This window comes from Nyctereutes procyonoides, unplaced genomic scaffold (assembly GCF_905146905.1).
Source record: "Nyctereutes procyonoides isolate TBG_1078 unplaced genomic scaffold, NYPRO_anot_genome, whole genome shotgun sequence".
In the NCBI taxonomy this organism is placed as follows: Eukaryota; Metazoa; Chordata; class Mammalia; order Carnivora; family Canidae; genus Nyctereutes; species Nyctereutes procyonoides.
Genome location: NW_026575047.1, coordinates 2559439 through 2577953, shown reverse-complemented (window position 1 = coordinate 2577953; position 18515 = coordinate 2559439). Strand labels below are relative to the sequence as shown.

Genomic DNA, 18515 nt, shown 5'->3' with positions numbered 1-18515 from the left:
CTCCGAATGCATTTTCTAGCTGCCCTTTTTCCCAGTGTTTACATGCTTTTAATGAACTAGGAAACACTGCCTGAGAATTTTACAGGTTCTGTTTCTTTCACTCATCTCTTGAAGCTATCAGTTTCTTTTCGCACGGCAGCTCCCTAAAGTTGGACGATCATAACAAAATATGAAAGAACACCCCTTGGCCTGCTACGTGATATTGTCAAAGTGGGGAAAAAAAAAAGTTCAACAATATAATTTGCCGATAGAGGATGCGGTACTGGATTACACCACCTGAAGCCTTCCAAGAGAAGTAATCCAACTACTTCTAGACTAAAAACCAGAGATTCTTGTTCCTCAGAGACTGTGCAGAAGTGAATTTTCCCTTCTTAATTTTTTTTTAAATTCTTAAAATTTAAGAATTTTTCCTTCTAAAAGCTTAATGCTTTTAATTGTAGATGACAGTCCTCATTTAAATTATACTTTCCTGGCTACAAAGAAAATCGAAAATGTCCCAGATTGGGGTGGACTGCTCATATACAGACACTATTAGCAGAGCAGTGGTTTCATATCCCTCATTGTACCGGAGCCTTGAAGCCAATGCTTCAGTCTCCTCAATCACAGCAACTTAAAGCAGAAAGTAGAGTGACACGAAAACCATCCCTGTGGCCCGTCTTGGAAGCTAAGCAGAAATATTTAAGTAGAAGTATCAACTTCTATACATACATGGAATCTATTTTTTTTAATTTTTTTAATTGGAGTTCAATTGCCAACATTTAGCATAACACCCAGTGCTCATCCCGCCAAGTGCCCCCCTCAGTGCCCGTCCCCCAGTCACCCCCACCCCCCTCCCCTTCCACCACCCCTTGTTCGTTTCCCAGAGTCAGGGGTCTCTCATCATCCATGGAAGCTTTTTAATGGCCTATCTCCTAGTTCCTTGGTCAAAACAGTCCTTACAGAAACACTTATTTAAAAGTCAATCTTTAGGTTTGGTTTTCTTCTCAATTTGCTTGACTTGAGCTGAGTAACCGGAGGGGAGCACGGGGAGGGGAAGCCCTGCCCGGGGACCTGGACCGCGCTGGGGGAGGGCGCCGGGGCCCAGGGCCAACCCTCCGCAGCCAAGGCCTCAGGGGCCCAAGGAGCCTGGCCGCTGCGGGGCCAAGAGGACGCTCCTCCTCCTGCTACAACCGTGACAGCAACAGGCCCCGACAGAGCCAGGCTGCAGGCGCCCCTCCCCGCGAACGGAGCCCGTGGGGGAGGCTGGGGCGCAACGTCCACGAACGCCACCGATCGTGGTTATTTATTCTTCCCACGCTCTGTAGCTTACCTCCCATCTGCACGGAATCATTTGTATGGCTGAAAATCTAATTTTAAAAGCTTTCAGAACTGTGTTTTCGCCATCCCATCTTAGGTCAGCGAACAAGCATTCCAGGGAGGAAAGACTGGTTCTGCCTAATAGTTACATGACGCTCCTTCCAAACACGTACTTCCCTTAACACCCTACAACAGAGTTGTTACGAGACCTTTACAGCCATTCCTATTGCAGAGTTTGGAATTCTGGTTTTAAAAGGAACATTTAAGAGGAAATTTATAGGCCTCTTTAAATACCTTATAATAATATTTCCAGACTAATAAACACTACTCCAGTACAGAAACAATGTCAAGAAGGCTGACACTAAGAACCCGAACTTTACAAGGAAACACTGCCAACTTCCTCTGAAAAGGAAACACAGTGGCGATTTTCCCCTCCAGACCTTAATCAAAAGTTTCCATAAAGAAGTAAGGTAAATCTCACCACCGCACAACCAAGAGAGAATAATACAATTACAAGGACACAGACAGAAACCACTAAATGCTGACCAAATACAACAACTGAAACCACTGGAAAACCAATCATAAACTTCCATAAGACCAAAAAAAAAAAAAAAAAGAAAGAAAGAAAAGAGAGGCACACTCTTAATCCATTAATCTACCGGTGAACAGATTCCAGGAGAGCACAAGGAAACAGATCCAAAACACATTTAATAAAATACAAGGTACTACCCGAAGCAACAATAACCGTTTCTGTCTACTTACAGCCTGTACAGCTTCGAAGTCCCAAGAAACAGCAACTCAGGAAACAGCTGAAGGTGATTTCTGTTTAAACGCCTTTTGAGAAAAACAAAAACAAAGCATACGTTACACAGAAAATACCCAACAACCAGTCTGTGATTTAGTCGTGTCATGCCTCATCCTGTATTTCAGGGAAGAAAGAAATGACATTCAAAAGAACCCAAGCATTGCAAATCAGAAGTTGGTTACACCTTGTGTCACCTGACTCTTTAAAGCAATTTCCCATTACGCTCACCCGGATGACTCCCCGGGCCTAAGCCCTAGCCTCACATCCCATGCAACCTCAGTCATCCAGGATACACACGATGAAAAAGGGTTTCTTGACTCAGACTCTGGTGTCTGGGTTAGGTGAGTGCAGTACACAGCACAAATGCCACAGTGAACGGTGCCCTAAAAAAAGATTCATGTGCTGCCCCAGATGACCTAAATTTTCAGCCAAGGCATTATGGGGAGATGGAAATTTCAATTTTGTGAGCATCTTGCTTAGTTGGGGGGAAAAAAAAAAAAAAACTGTGAAAAACTGTCAGCATGATTTGTCCCTATGGGCAAAAGCAGAGGAAAAACCACAGAGGTCCAAACCTAAACCCCACAATTCTTGACCCTTAGCTAAAAACAAGGCCGGGTTATAACCAATCATGGTGGCTAGAAATGCTTAGATAATGCTTTTTTAAATGCTTACCTGATATGAATTTAAATTTAGAATTTAGAAAAAAAATGTAACTGCAACTAATTCATGCCCTGATGCCATGTAACTGAGTTCTCCTGGACCGTGGACGTTCGTTAAGGAGTTGGGAAGTCCGATTTGCCTTAAGTGGGCAACCTGACCTGATTTCGGGCAACCGAAATCAGTAAAAATAATGCCCATCCCCCTGCATTTTCCAAAGTTAAATAAAATAATGATATTTTGCTTTGTTTTTGTTTTGCTGATGCAAAACATGGACACTTAAACGATTTACAGGTTGCTATAGCTCTAGACGAGAATAAGAAGGTCCAGAAAATTAATGTCATATTGAAGAACCTGGAGCTATTTCTTGAGCCTCAACTATAAATGTTAAGAGGACAGGAAGAGAAAGCGTATCCATCTTGACATATATAAATGGTCATCAGATAGGAACAAAATTATACTTATTTAATCTCCAGAGGGCAGAAATGGCACCAGTTTGACTGTAAGTCTTAAGAAAGTAGATGATAAGAAGACTTTTCTAAGAATTAGAGAATTTCCAAAAACTAGAAGAAATGGAATGACCTGCCTTGAGGAACTCTCAACTCTTTAATTCCATTTATATTCAAGCAGGGGCTATGCATTTGCTTGTTATTTTTTTTTTTTCTTGCAGAGGACATAATAAAAAGAAATCCTGCGCTAGGCGAAAAATCGCACCAGGTGAACTTCAGAACTTCTTCCAACTCTAAAATGCCACGAGGCAATGATGAAAACCGTGACTTTCATTACACAAACTCGCGTTATGAAGAAGTTGACCATCTACGGAAACACTCTCAGCCTAATAAAATGCACACCCATAAAAAAGGAGGCCAAGACAATTAGGCGGGGAAATAGTAAAATTAGCGGCGAAAGAGTGGAATTTCTTCCCACTTACACAAATTTATTTAAACAAAGCAGACAACAAGGTCAAATCTAAAGCAAAACCAAGAGCTCTTTACTCATTTATTTTTCTCCACTGGGCAAGGAGGAAAGGGAGGAGTACTTCCAGAATCTACTATGATGCAGTTCTGATAAAACGTAACTTCACTGTGACCCGGTTATGTTTTTCTCTCAAAAGACAAAGCACGAATATTCACAATAGCGGAAATTAGAATTTTTTTTAGGGAAGCAACCGCTTTCGGGTAGACTCTCATTATTCCAAGAGCCAATCTCCACTTGTAACGTGGCAGATGTGGGCTGTCGTAAAGTCATCCAACCACTGGACCAACAGACTCCCTGCAGGATTCTCCAGCTGCATCCAGGATGCTCCTTCAAGCCCCTATTCCAAGCTTTCCTTTGAGATGGTACATCTTACATGGTATGTGAAACTTCCCTGGTTCCCCTACACAGAGGTGGTGCCTCCCCTGGCTGTGCTCCCCAACCCCATGGCATTTGACAAATAACAGTATATTTAAGTAACCCTGTATATTTATTCACATACTTCTCGGATTCCCTGTAGACTGGAAGGCCTTCCAGTACAGAGACCCCATCTTTGGATCTCTTCCCTTCTTCTCCGGCACTCAGTGGGCTCCTAGGAAATGCTAAAGGACAACATACTTCTCTTTTTGCATGCTGACATAGTTCAGCAGAACGCTAGCCTATGCATTTTACATCCAGCCAACGTTCCTCTGGGTTGCTCCCTGAGGTCCCTGCCTTAGTTTTTATGCCACTGTCTAGCTAACCAGAGCCCCACCAGCAAACCTGCCTTCAGGTGCCCCATACAGCAGTCACCTGCTTTCCTTCCCATCACCTCCCTCCCCCTGCTGTCCTCAACATCACCCACAAGTTGGAAGGAAACTGACATGTTCAAACAAGTTACGATATCCTGAGAAAAGTAGGTATTTCAGATTGGGTCCATGCACTGCCTTTTTCCTAAACATTCCTTTCACAGTCCCAGCCATTCTTCACTCACTCCAAGAGCAATAGCGAACATACACTAAGCGTACTACGTGATGATCACTGTTCTGAGAGGTTTGCGTGAACTTTCTCATTCGTGCTTCGGAACCAACCCCAACAGTAGGTACTATGCTTACTGCTGTCCTAGAGACAGGTACCCTGCTCACAGAATGTAGAGTTAAGCCCTGAACTCAGGCAGGGGGATTCCAGAACCTATCTTCTGAACCACTTCTATCAGAGACACAAGCTTAACATATCTCAGCATTAATTCAAGATCATATAATACTGAAATTTCACTTCTCACTGACCTTTGCTTGGGGAAAAAGACATAGCTTTATAGAGTCTATTTCTTCACTCTCGATGCATGAACCACTTGAAAATAAAACAATTTAAAAAACTAGCTTTATATTCAGCTCCCTGTTTAAGATCCTTTTAAAATACCTGAAGTTTGAGAGAGAAATGAAAATATGTATAAAATAGTTTTCTCCGAATTCAGGTAGTTTATCATTCTTTCATGAAAACTATGGTGAGGGGATCCCTGGGTGGCGCAGCGGTTTGGCGCCTGCCTTTGGCCCAGGGCGCGATCCTGGAGACCCGGGATCAAATCCCACGTCAGGCTCCCGGTGCATGGAGCCTGCTTCTCCCTCTGCCTCTCTCTCTCTCTCTCTCTCTCTCTCTCTCTCTCTCTCTCTCTCTTTCTATCAGAAATAACTAAAAAAAAAAAAAAAAACTATGGTGAATGATCGTAACATTGTCTAAACCAACCATGAGCAGGAGACAAGGTAGGACACTAGAAGGGCAGATGGTAAGGGATGTGATAACATGTATAGGAAAACAGTATGAGGTTTTTTCACCATAAAAGAATACCAGTACACTTCGGGTTCCTGTTCTTTCTGCCATCGGTGCTATGAATAAATGGAAATCCAAACATTAAAATAAAAAGTGAAATTCTTCCAAAATATTCAGTGCAGGGGAAATTTTTTAAGCAGGGATTTCTTGTAAAATGACCAGAAATTAAACTCTTAAAGAGGACATTAAAAAAAAATCCAGTAGTACTTTAAAGACCATTAAGGTGCATAAGGACTCCTAAACAGGCTACTAGCTAGCACCTCGAATGACACAGAATACTTCTTAGCAGCTTGAAGAGGATAGTGCTGTAATAACAATTCTAATGCAAATGAGTTCAAGAAGCTGAAATCTGATGTCCCCAGAACAGAAAAACAGCATGTAGTGAATTAAGTGTATCTCAGAGGAGGATTTATGGGACCTGGCATAAATTGGCTCCATCAAGCTCACCAGGTGGGGCAGTCACCTATTGTTCGGAGCTGGGACACTCCATCCTGCTGAAGGAACGTGGAATCACATCCAGGCCTCCCGCCACCACCAGCTAGACAGGATCTGCCCCCGAGATCTCAGGGCTCACGGAGACTCTCTGGATGGTCACTCATGATTTCAGAAAGGCGTGTAGAGTGCGTCTCAAAGACGCTCCCTAGCTCCCTAGGGCAAGGATGACAGGGATCCCAACACCGCTTCCTCTGTGTTACAGCGGTTTCTGAGCGTGACCTTCAGGGGGGTGAGGGATCTCTCCGTATCACACACAACACCACTGGCCTCTGAAATGCTGATTCTCAGCAACCTCGATCTGAAGGGCAGCCTGAGCATTATTGACAAGCACTGCTTCAAATCACTATCTGCCACTGCTCCTATGTCTCATCCATTGGTAAAAGCAACAAACAGTCTTTTATTTTTTCAACTCTTCAGTTCAATGAAGAATCGCAAGCTTTAGCCCAATGCAAAATGGAAAGTGGACGTAACGTTTCCTGTTGTTGCACACGTAAGGCATTTTAGCAGCGTGTCTGGTCTGTAATAAGCCTTCAATACACGCTGCCTTCATGAGTTTATCACCTACGATCTCCTATTGGTCAAACAAAAATGCTTTCCGTTCAGGTTAACTTCTACTTGTTCTGAAAATGTTGGTGTTCTAACATTTTTAAGGTGACGATTTTAGGTTATGTATTATTCAGGTGGATAAATCAAACTTATTAGTAAAAATATTGCCTCCCCTTCGCTCCCCTGGCTTCTTGACATTTCTCTCTACACCCAGAGCAAGTGTGAGAAATACTCTGGGACAAAACCTGGAGGACCCAGTGGACATTCCCCACACCTCGTCTAATGCCGTGTGCCACGCAGAGAAAATCAGAACGAAAACTACAGTGAATATGAACATGCAAAAGCCAACTTCATCATCTACACATTTTATTAGCTCAACGAGATCAGATAATGCCTACACAGAGCTTCTGAAAAACAGAGGAGAGGTGATGAGATGCGGGGTAACACTTCTCCAAATGCCAACCGCGTGACAAGTGTTTTGGGGAGCTCTATGGGCATCATCTGATGTAAAGCATGTCCTGCCAGTATGATGATCGCTCTTCCAAAGATGGGGAAACAGTTTTGGAAAGACGAAGCAATCCGATCAACACGCCACGGGGGGACTGAGAGCAAAGGCTTCTGGTTGCGTGCAGCCGGCGTACGGACAGTGAGGTTCACGTGAGGCACGAGCGTCGTGAACGCAGAGCATCAGGCTTCTGGCGTCGCTCTTGGCTAACAGTTCTGAATTTAACAAAGGGGCACAGAAGCTTGCGAGCGGTCAGAGGGCACAATCCGCGTACCAGCAGGGAGGCCCTGGCACGCCGGCCGGAGGGCCGGGAGGAGCAGATGCGGCCACAGCGGCCGCAGCCCCGCAGACAGACGGACCTGCCCAGACCCCCCCAGGGCCGCTTCCCCGCAGGCTCCCTTGAGGGGATATTCCGGGGGCGTCGGTGCCAAGTCACCCCCACTGATCCCAGTCCCCCGTCCAAGCGCTCTCGCCGTGTCCCGACAGCCCAGCAGCTAGAAATCGCTCTGAAAAAGGGTACGAAGAGTGACCGGTAGAGGAGTCCATGCAGCCAAGTGCGTCCTTCCGTGGAAGTGGCGAACGCCGGGCCCGCCGCCGGCAGAGGCACCCGCAGGGCCGGGACGCAGTTCAGGGCCACGCTGCCCGGCTGCCTCCGCAGACCCGCGTCCCAGGGCGAGCGAGGGCGCTCCCTCCGGAGGCGGGATAAAGGAGCCGGCATCCTGCACGCACGGCACAAAGGGGGAGCCCCAGACAGATGTGGGAAAGATAAACAGCCCTGCTGCCTCGGTGTGTCCGGCGGCCCACGGACAGCGAACAGGCCCGTCGCCGCCACCGTTCAACCGCAGGCCCCAGGGAGGGCGGACGGGCGCGCTGGCCGCCACACCTGTCGCGGGTGTGCGCCGAAGCCCTGTGTGACCAGTCGGCGTGATTCGGAACAGTCCAGCGTCGCTTACCAACAAGTGACAAGGAGTCACGTTGAACCGGTACACACTTGATCGTCCACACACGCTTTCGCTCACGCGGGGTGTATCCTCGGCCTCTGAAAGTCTGGTATGTTCTCGGGCCCCAAGTTGTGTCTCCTAAGAAAATAACTGCTGTGGTTTAAAGCTGGAAGGAAAAAGCGGCCAGATGACAATGGTTTCGAGATGAGCTGGCATTCTTTTCCGAGGAGATTAGCACTGTTGGCTTGCCCTTATTTTAAGAAAAGGAATGTGTTATGTGTTGCCTGTAAACTTGTAGGATTAGTCAGAAGAGGGATTCTCTAGGTCCTCGATGAACGGGGATAAGTGGTGCTTTCCTTCAGACCTGTTCCACCACATATTCTCTACTTGAACTCCTGTGCAGCGGCCTACAGCAAGGATCCTAGGGCTCCGCAATGCCTCGGCCTCACACCGGCTGCCACCTGCTTACGACTGGTGTATGCACGCAGGAGAACTAATTCTGCACAGGCCTTAAAAAAAAAAAAATGTGTTCTTTAGATATCCTCTCCTGAGAGTGTAGGGTTTGGTCAAATGTAGGTTCCACTGTAAAGGGATTTAGACTCTTCCAAGCTAAAATGAGTATTTTCTTTGTACCGACTGGATAGAAACATGGAAATGTCTAAGCGTACGACTTTATTTTCCAGGACTCCCCAGCTGGCTCCATGGGAATACTTCTGGACTCTTTTCTTTTTTTTTTTTTAAGCCAAAAAGCAGTATCAAAAGACAAAGTTAGCAGGAGAAATTTCAAATCCGAAGATACTAAAACGTGGAGACTTTAAAGTACTACTTGTCTTCAAAGACCTTACATGCCATCGGTATGAAAAGAAAAACAGTGCAAACCTCTGCCTGTATCAGTACTGCAATTTCCTTATTATAAGACGATTGTGAAGTTAACGCATTGCCTAATACCCAAGATTTCCTATGGTATGCTCCTGGTTTTCAGTAACATAATTTAGGAATATCAGCATTTAATTTTGCATATAAGTGTCTCACTGCATTTAGGATTTAATGTCCTAATGTTATTTATTTATTTTTTGGCAACCTTAAACAATTTCAAAACTTTCTCATACTCTTGCTTTTGTATTAGGAAGGAACCCATAAACATAAGACAATTTGCACTAGTGGAAACTGAAATGGCCTGTGTCTCCTTAAAAGGCCATAAAAGAGAACTTTAATGACTGCAGCTTAATCCCATAAACAATAAGTGAGCAACAGAATTTTACACCAGCCCGCAAATATTCTGGGCCTCAATACGATTTTTTTTTTTTAATTTTAACCCTCAAAGACGTTATGCACCAGCCAAGAATTACTTTGAATTAACAATTTTGCATGCAGGCTTCAGTGCAGGTACACAGGTATCTTCTCTGTAGGATAGACGGGTAGGATAGACGTTCCAGTTCTTTCTTACAGTTTGTAGTTTGTTTTCCTTAATGGTTTCCACTGAATTAACTAGTCACTTAACTAAATTAGATTTCAGCTGAACACCTCGATTAAACACATAGGAGGGCTCTTAATACAATCTACGTGAGGTGCGTTTCTCAGGGTTTCATTTCATCCCCAGATAAGCAAGGGTGGCTGGCAAGAGGGACCTTGGCAATCCGGCCCTGCACGGGTTAGGTCTGGGAGTGTAGGAGGACACCGTCAAAACAGGAGGCAACATGGTCTCGTGTGTGACTCAGGCTCCTTGAGAGTGATGCAGCAGGGCCTTCTGGTGATGTCACATCTTCTGATACAGTCTTCCAAGGACAGAAAGGAGGGAGGCAGGGGGGAGGGAGGATTGGAGGGGGTGTAGACGGAGGAAGCTTTTCGGCTTTTGTTTTTTAGCAAGGAAGGTTTTTAATATCCATGTGCTTCTTGACATTTGACTGATAACCCTGTACTTCGCCGCTTCTCTGAAGTGCAGAAAAAAGATTTTTTTTTGGTAGTTATGACGCTTTGATTTACAAATAGTGGCTTTCCCATGCTCTACGCTACCGTTAAATTCAACCTAGCCACACCAACAACAGCCTAATCTGTTTCTTACAGATTAAAAGTTGGGATTTCTAAAAGGGCACAGATCTTATCTTCTGTTCTCAGACTTGTCTTCTCTCTCTAGATCAAGCTAAAACTATCAACATAAAACAAGGAAAAACTGAGAATTTTGAAATGTTCACAAAACATTTCACAATTGTTTTGTCGTTTTAAAATGGAAAACACTTAGAAACATGAATCATACATGAATAAAACTATTTTTTTTATTTTTTTTGTTCTTCAAGGAGAGAAAATTAAGTTAATGTGCATCTTATATGAGTGGCATTTGTAACATTTATACCATAAGCCTGCATTTATACACCTTTTCATTAGTTTGAATTTAAAAATCCACATCTAAATTGCTAAAAACCATATAAGCTCACACAACGTCTAATTAGTTAAAAGTTAATTCATTGATCACTTCCTGTCTCTTACAACTTCTTGGGAAAAAAGAGGCAATTTTTGTGATGTTGACAACCACCTACTAAAATAAAGACTACATCCCATAGGCCACAGTAATTTGGTTGTGGAACCCTCTGGTTAGCTTTCTTTATTTTTATTTTTTTAAACAATGTGCTGAACAAAATGTATAATGGTTTATTTTGTGATAGCTTGAATGCATTCTTTAACAAAACTGCCTTGCCATTTAACGTATTTAAAAAAAAATAAATATTTGAAAAGTGTATCCACAATGTTCCTAAGAAATGGTTTTGAATTCCAGAGTCCCAAGGAGATGAATTGGCTGTCAGATAACAATGTGCTTCCATCAGATGGACTTGGCAGTTGTAAACAAAAGGAATTTTCTCAGCTTTTCCTCACAAATATGAAATATTTGCTTTCGGCCAACAGCTGGGGTGATTTAAAGAAGTCCTGCATATATATTAGCTTTCATTCAAAATTACAAATCCTCCTCCCACTCTGAAACATCTGACTGCATCTTAGTAGAACTGAAAATTGTTCTGAGATGAAGTGACATTCTCAGGGGAAGTAAAAGTCAAGAAATAGCACCTTCTTGCAACTCTCATCAAATTTCAGATCACAGACCATTTGGTTAAGAATTTCTAGAAAAAGTTAATTTGTTCAAATGGTATTTGAAGTGGCCTGAAAAACAAGGAGCAAGTTTGGTCTGTTCTAGCATTTCTGAACATATTTACAATATAACCGAAACAGAGACTGCATGAAAAGTCACTGAAATTCCTTCAACCGGATGTTGCTTAAAGATATATACATACGTATCCATATGACCAAAAAGTATTCATGAGTATAGTGTTTAGGTTTGAATTATAATTTTAAAATTATCTCTCCATCTTACCAAATGCTTAAATTATTTTGATACTTTGTAAATAGATAAATTAAAAATACAATAGGCTCACGACAAATTAACGATTCATAAAAGTCTATGAAAGAGACCAAAGTATATTTTCAGAGTATTTGTATATACTAAGAGACAGGTTACGAACTTATGAACTTTGTAATGAACTTAACCAAATGTTTACCTTGTTTTTAATTCTCTCTGAAAAATAGCTCAAGGTGGTGGCTTTAAACTTATTTTGAATTCCACAGCTAAATTCCCTACCTTGTAATATATATCATGAACAAAATTTTATGGTAAAATAGACATCTCTGGGCCTAATTTTACTTGTGGTTATAAAAATGGAGCCTATAGATTCACAAACATCTTAAAAGCTGACAAGCCATTTTTTTTCTACTTAACAATTGCAGAGAATTAACGTTTTGCCTATGGGCCCAGTGCATCTGAATATGTGCTATGCCTAAAATGAACTTCCTATTTCAATGTTTTAAATAAAATTTTTATTTTTACCTAAAGTGACTATTAAAGCAGGCGTGGAAATTGTTGCTACTTTTAACAGAGCTGTTCATTACCCTTAAAACACAGACTTAGTAAACTTGAGTTATCAAGACATAAGAGACATGGAACTCAGATTTCAAATTACAAAGTGTGTAGTTTATGTCAATTACTGCAAGCAAAGATTTTGTCCTCTGTAGATATATACTATACTGTAGATATAAATTAATAATGGCCCTCAAGTAGCATATATCAATCTCTTAAGATTTTGTTTCTGAAAAAAATAAAATCTATTTTAAACTTTGGATTCCACAGGATCTTCTTGGGGGAAAAAAAAAAATCAATGTTAAAATGACCATGTTTTGATAATATAATTCTTGCTTCCATTTCTACTAATCCTTAAATTCTTTTTCCGAGAGAAATATCTAAAAAGCTACCATAAAATAATGAAATAATGTTAATGGCTGTTACTAACCATGTCCACCATAAGTGAGAAATACCAAAAAGCTAATTTTTACCACTAAGAATTTAAAATATGTCCTCCAATGGCACTAATGACACACAAAGCAACAGCATGAAAATGAAAATAACTACTAGCAAACTTTTCTGATAATATACTCTAAATGCAAATAAAACCACCACCTTTCTTACTATTAAGGCAAATAAAACAAACTAGATGAGCAGTAAGGAAAACCTGTAGCTCTCTAAGTACCAAAGCAGTGGTTATTCAAGGAAATCAACGTCTCAGAAAAGGAAGTCTGTATTTTTTTTTAATCTTTATTAAAGGTTAGTACCATTTATGCAAAATTCCACAATCTCCAATTGTAAATTAGTCTGAACACCACTTGTTGGACCCCTTGTCTCCGTAAAGCATTCAAAGACTACGACATGAAATCGAAGACATGGCCCTTGAAATTCAAGTATTTTTTTTTTAAATACAGTTATGTCGTCATAACTTTGGAATTAAAAATACTTACAGTCTCTCCAGTTCCTTAAGATCCTGGAATGCTCCTCTTTCAATGGTGCTAATCTTATTCTCCATAAGCTGACTGAAATGCAAAGTATAATAGGGTCTTAATGTTACCACTCCCCATATGAGCGAGTTTCATTCAGTTCAGCAACTGAAAACTTGTAACCTCTTTCCCTTTATAAAATCAAGTAGTGCTCTGGTTTGAGCTTTAATATCAAACTTAATGAGTATTTGAGAGAAATCACAGAAGGCGAACAGCATCCACATCACAAAACTTTGGTAGAAAACCCTTATGCGTAGTTTCTCACAAGATTTTCTAGCCAAAACTCTGAACCCCCAAGTACAGTCTGTCCTGAAGGGCAACCCATGACACTGCAGTTTTGGTGGCTGTTTTTTTTGGTAAACTGATTTTGGAGTGAGTTCTTAAACTGAAAATAATCAATATACAGCATGTCACCATACACATACTTTAATTCATTTATGGATATACATCAGGAAGTGAAAGATTTCACAACGGCCAAAATGTGTCCTTTAAAAGATGAACACCCAACACACAGTGATCAAAAGTGTCATGTTCACTACAATGTAAATATTTACAGATCTGTGGGTAAAAAGTTTTAGATACATTACATTGAATCTCCAAAGATGGTTCCCTCACAACAAATTTTACCCACTAATTAAAGAATAAACAATATCATAAAGAGCTCAAAGATTCAAAATACAGGAAACGATTCAGAATATAACCAGTGTACTTTTTTTTTAATAGAAAAACATTTCCCATCAAAAACTGTGGAAAACTTGGACTCTCTGGTTTTAAGGTTAGAAATTATATCTAAGTGCCGTTTGCTAGAAAAGTCTTTTATATTAGCAATAATAAAATGCAGACCCACTTAAATTCTTTCTAGTTAATCTCAAATCCTAAAAGTGTATCAAATATCTCACATTACTTATTCATATTGTGAAAGCAATTATTCTACACGTTTATATGCATAAGGCACTTAGGGTATGGTATAGCAAACATTTGAGGTCATTTCTATAATATTGTTTCAATGGCAAGCATCCAACCTTAAAACAAAAGCCAACGTTTTCATCAAAAGCTGTAATACAATGACAAAACAAAAACAAAAAAAGAAAGGAAACAAAGGCCTTTCAAAATTTTATGTTTCTGTCATTGGGACAGTTTTTCAAACTGAGACCAGTAACAATACAAAACATGCAACCTTAAGAACAAAAGAAAATTCTTCAAAATACAGAAGAACGTACTTACAGAACTCTTAGGTGTCGAAGACCAGCGAAATCTGTCTTGGTAATCCGTGTGATGTTATTGCCATTCAAATCCCTGAGAGAAAGCAAGAAAATGAAAGTTCCATTTTAGTTCTATCAAGATCTAGTTAAACAAAGAAAAATAAAGACTAAATAACTTTAAGGTGAAAGATCAGTTCCAATTACTAAAATAGCTTATGAGTAAATGAGACAAGGAAGTAGAAACCTCTGAAAGAATCTTTTTTTTTTTTTTTAAATGATTCTTAACAAGTTTACAGAGTCCATGCTTACTGGCATCTGACAAGAGCATGAAGCGATTATGTTATCAGAAGCCCTCTTTTGTGTGTGTATGGGGGCGCTTTCAATTTTTGTTTTCATGAGGATGTGTAAATTAATTTCACAGGTATTCTATGTATTATTATCAGGCACACCCCGAAAAAGTTCCCTTCAGGAAGTTCACAAGAATAATTTTCTAATGCTACCCAGGAAGGACTTTTTTTTTTTTTTTTTAAATTCTACCCCGAGGTGGCACGGTGGCTAAACTTCCTAAGGCAAAGAAAAAAGTCAGAGTGCCATCAAAAGAGCCGCACTTCAAAGACTTGCATTTATAGGCATTTACCTTCCAACAATTCTATGTTTGTATGAAAACTAAACTCTTCATTTGCAGCTCAGGGAACCCCGCTGTGACGGTGAAGTCAAAACTACCAGAGGAGGCAATCATGGAAAGATTCAGGCCCTGACATTTTTGTTCGAATTTCAGCACCACGTTCCCTTCGAGTCACCACCCCCTTTTCTGGCATCTTGGGTCAAGATCTAAACTTGCCCTGGTTCCAATCATTTCAAGTAAAACCAGGCTTTTTGTTTTGCTGCGGTTTGAGTGTCCTCCTTCCCGTTAAGTTTTTCTCTGGCCTCGGAGTCGAAAACCTCATGATGGAAATTTGTATGTAAAGCACTGACTTCCTCAATGATGGAATCCTACCAGCGGCCCTGGGCAAACTATTCTCTGAAAACTTTCTGGATTCCCTCCTAGGGATCTTTTTTTTTTTTTTCTTTTCGTTTTTTTTTTTTCTTTTCGCCCAGGCACCCCAAACTCTGTTACTATTTTGTTCTGGGCACACTCCCTTTTTGAGTAAGACACGTTAGTGCCCAAACTTTACACTTTTTTTTTTTTTTCTGCATAGCACGAAATGACAAGTGCGACAGCAGACTCCCCAACCCACTCCCCATGCTGAGCAAAGTGCCACCGAGGTGCTCCGACCATCCTTGGGGTCTTTTAGGGCTGTCTGCCTAGCACGCAGCCCTGCCCCCGCCCCAGAGGGGCCCCCGCCCGCCCAGCGCGGGGCCGGAGATGCGGGGCGCAGGCCAGGGCGGCGGGAAGGGCAGCGAGGGCTCCTGTCTGGCCTTGGGGCGGCCTTGGGGCGGCCTTGGGGCTGGAAGCTGCGGGCGGGGAGCGAGGCGGGGAGCGAGGCGGGTCGCAGGGGGAGCGCCGGCAGGGCCCGGCGGGTCCCTCCGCGGGGCCGCAGCCGGGGGCGAGCGCGGCGCCCGGGGCGCTCACAAAGGGAAGGGGGGGCGGGGGCGCCTCGGGAGCCACGGGCCGTCCCCCGTCCCCCGTCCCCGTCCCCCCGCGGCCGCCCTGACTTCTTCATTAGAGATCCGCGGAGACAGGGAGGCGGGGATGTCTGCGGGCAGCCGAGCGGGGCGCGGGGAGCGGGGAGCGGGGAGCGGCGGCCACGTGAGCGCGCGCGGAAACTGCCAGAAAGGTGGACGGGGCCCCGGGGAGGGGGCGCCGGGGGACGGGGCTCTGCGGGGAGGGGGCGCCGGGAGAGGGGATGCCGCGGAGGAGGCTCTGCGGGGAGGGGGCGCTTGGGGAGAGGGAGCTGGGGAGGGGGGAGCTGGGGAGGGGACCTCGGGGAGGGAGCTGCTGGGGCTCCGCGGAGAGGGGGCGCCTAGAGGAGCGCGCCCCGGGGCTCCGTGGGGAGGGCAGGTTCGGTCTGGGAGCGGCCCTAAGTTGGCCCACGCGGGGTGCGGGTGCGGGTGCGGGTGGGGGCGGGGGTGCGGGTGGGGGTGGGGGCAGGTCCTCCTCCCCGGGTCCCGGGGCATCCCGCCCTCCGCGGCCTGCACAAGCGCCCCCGGGCGGCCCCCGCCGCCCCACGACCCTCCCTCCGCAGCCCTCCATCCCGGGGAGCGGGGTGGCACGAAGCCGGGGAGCGGAGCCCTCTGCGTCCCGAGGTCCCCCGCCCGCGGCGACACAAGCTGGGGTCCGGCCCCCCGACCCCGGCCACCACCGCAAGGTGACTCCGTTTGGGGAACAAAGTGGCGCGTCCCTCGGCCCGGCCGCCCGCGAGGGCTGGTCCCCGCGCCCCCCGCGCCCCCCGTGCCCCCCGCGCCCCGCGCCGCAGGCCCCACGGCCGCCGCGGGAGGCGAGGGGCTGCCCGAGGGGGGGCAGGGACCCGGCGCGGCTGGCGGCCCCCCCTCCCCGTCCCCCTCCCCCTCCCCGTCCCCCTCCCCCGCCCTCCGCTCCCCGCGCGGCGCCCTCGGGTCCCTCGCCCTCCCGGGGAGTCGCGGCCGGGACGCGCGCGGAGGCGCTGCCCAGGCGCGGGCGGGCGAGCCGCGGAGCCCCGGGGCCCGGGGTCGGGGGGGGGGGGTCGGGGGTACTCACAGCCTCTCGGTGTTGCGGGGGATGCTCCTGGGCACGCTGCGCAGCGCCAGCCCGTGACAGTCCACGGTGCTGCCCGAGCAGGAGCACTGCGCCGGGCACGCCTGCGGCGCCGCCTCGCCCAGGATCAGCAGCACGAGCCCCAGCGACACGGGCAGCGCCCGCCGGCCGGCCCCGCGCATCTTCGCCCGCGGGCGCCGCGGCTTCGTCGGCGGCTCGTCGCTCCGCGTCTGCGGCCCCGGGTCGGGGTGCGGGTCCCGGCGGGCACGGGCGGCGGAGCGGGCGCAGGTACGCGCCGCCCCGGCAACTTGGGCCGCGGGCGATGCGGCGGCCGCGCCGAGGCCACGAGGACGCCCCCGGGCCGGGGGCCGAGGACCCCGCGCCGCGAGCCCCGGGGGCTCAAGCTGGCGGCGGGGGAGCGGGGGGGAGGGCGGCGCCGGCTGCTCGGACCCCCCCGCGGACGCGGTGCCAGCGCGGGGGCCGGGCCGGGGGCGGGGGCGGCGGCGGCGGCGGGGGCTGGGTCGCGGCTGGGTCGCGGCGGGCTCCCCGGAGCTACAGGGCGCGGGGGCCGCGCGGGCGCGCCGGGGGGGCGGGCATGGCGCGCGGGGGCGCTCGGGGCTCAGGCGCGGCTGCGGCGCGGCCTCCCGACAGCGCGGACGGCGGGGCGCGGCCTCCCGACAGCCGGGGGCGGCCCGCGGGCACACGTGCACTCCGCTCCGCCGGAGGGGGTCGCGCCGGGCCCGCCTCCCGCCCGGCGTCCTTGGCGACGCTCCGCGCCCGGGCCCGGGCCTGGGCCTTCCCGAGGTCACGCCGACGAGACAAAAGGGCAGCGGGGCCGCAGCGCCCGCCAGGCGGCACCCCGACCCGGGAGCGCGGGGTCCCCCGGCGACTGGGTGCGCGGGCCGGGGGGCAGGCGTCCGCGTGCGGGTCCGGGTGCGGGTCCCGGTGCCGCCGCGCAGTCCCGGCGGGCGTCCAGGTGGTGGTGCCGGTGCTGGTGGTGCTGGTGGTGCTGGTGGTGCTGGTGCTGGTGGTGCTGGTGCTGGTGCTGGTGCTGGCGGCGGCGGCGGCGGGCGGGGGGGCTCCGCCGCTCCGAGGACGGCGCGGTCCGCTGCGCGCGCGCGTGTGGGCCCCTCGCGCGTCCCGGGGGCGCCGCAGCTCCGCGGCAGACACCTGATGGCAGAGGCGGCCGCAGCCCCTCGGCCGCCCCGCGCCGCCGCCCGGCGCGCGCCGCTCCCCGAAGCGCAGGAACTTTTCCGAGGCTCCGGGCCCCGCGCCCCGCGCCCCGCGGCCGCCTTCCCGCCGCCGACGTCGCGGCGCCGCGCGGCTCCCGGGGCTGCACCTGCCTCGGCGCCTCCGCGCGCCTCCTCCTCCGCGGGGAGCGACCCCGAGCTCCCGGGCAGCGCCGGAACAATAGGGCGGGCGGGCGGGCGCAGCGGCCCCGGCTGCGGCCCCGGCTGCGGCCCCGCTCCGGCTGCGGGAGGCTGGGTCGCGGGCGCCCGCGCAGCCTTGTCCTCAGCGCTCCCGCCGCGCGCGCCGAGCTCGGCCGCCGCCGCCTGCGCCCGGGAGCCGCGGCGCTCCCATCACCCGCCGCCGCGGGCCTCCGCCGTCCGCGCGCCGCGAGCCCAGCAGCCCAGTCCCAAGTTCGGCCGCCGCGCGCCTTATATGGGCGGCCGAGCGCCCGCCCCCGCCCCGCCCCGCCCCTCCCCGAGCGCCCCGCCCCGCCCCGCCCCGCGCGCCCCTCCCC

General features: G+C 48.2%; 1 protein-coding gene across 4 annotated transcripts in view; it reads right to left on the bottom strand.

Moving 5' to 3' along the window:
* Positions 1 to 17243, bottom strand: part of SLIT2 (slit guidance ligand 2) — a 350454-nt gene extending 333211 nt beyond the window's left edge. For 2 of the 4 annotated variants that reach the window (XM_055326217.1, XM_055326219.1), the window contains exons 1-4: positions 16775 to 17243; positions 14120 to 14191; positions 12860 to 12931; positions 2059 to 2130 (exon numbers count right to left, since the gene is read on the bottom strand). In XM_055326217.1, the coding sequence (XP_055182192.1) occupies positions 2059 to 2130; positions 12860 to 12931; positions 14120 to 14191; positions 16775 to 16953 (395 nt within the window). In that variant the 5' untranslated portion in view covers positions 16954 to 17243. The remainder of the gene's footprint in view (positions 1 to 2058; positions 2131 to 12859; positions 12932 to 14119; positions 14192 to 16774) is intronic. The other 2 variants (XM_055326216.1, XM_055326218.1) reach the window with 1 other exon arrangement.
* Positions 17244 to 18515: the final 1272 nt, after the last annotated feature.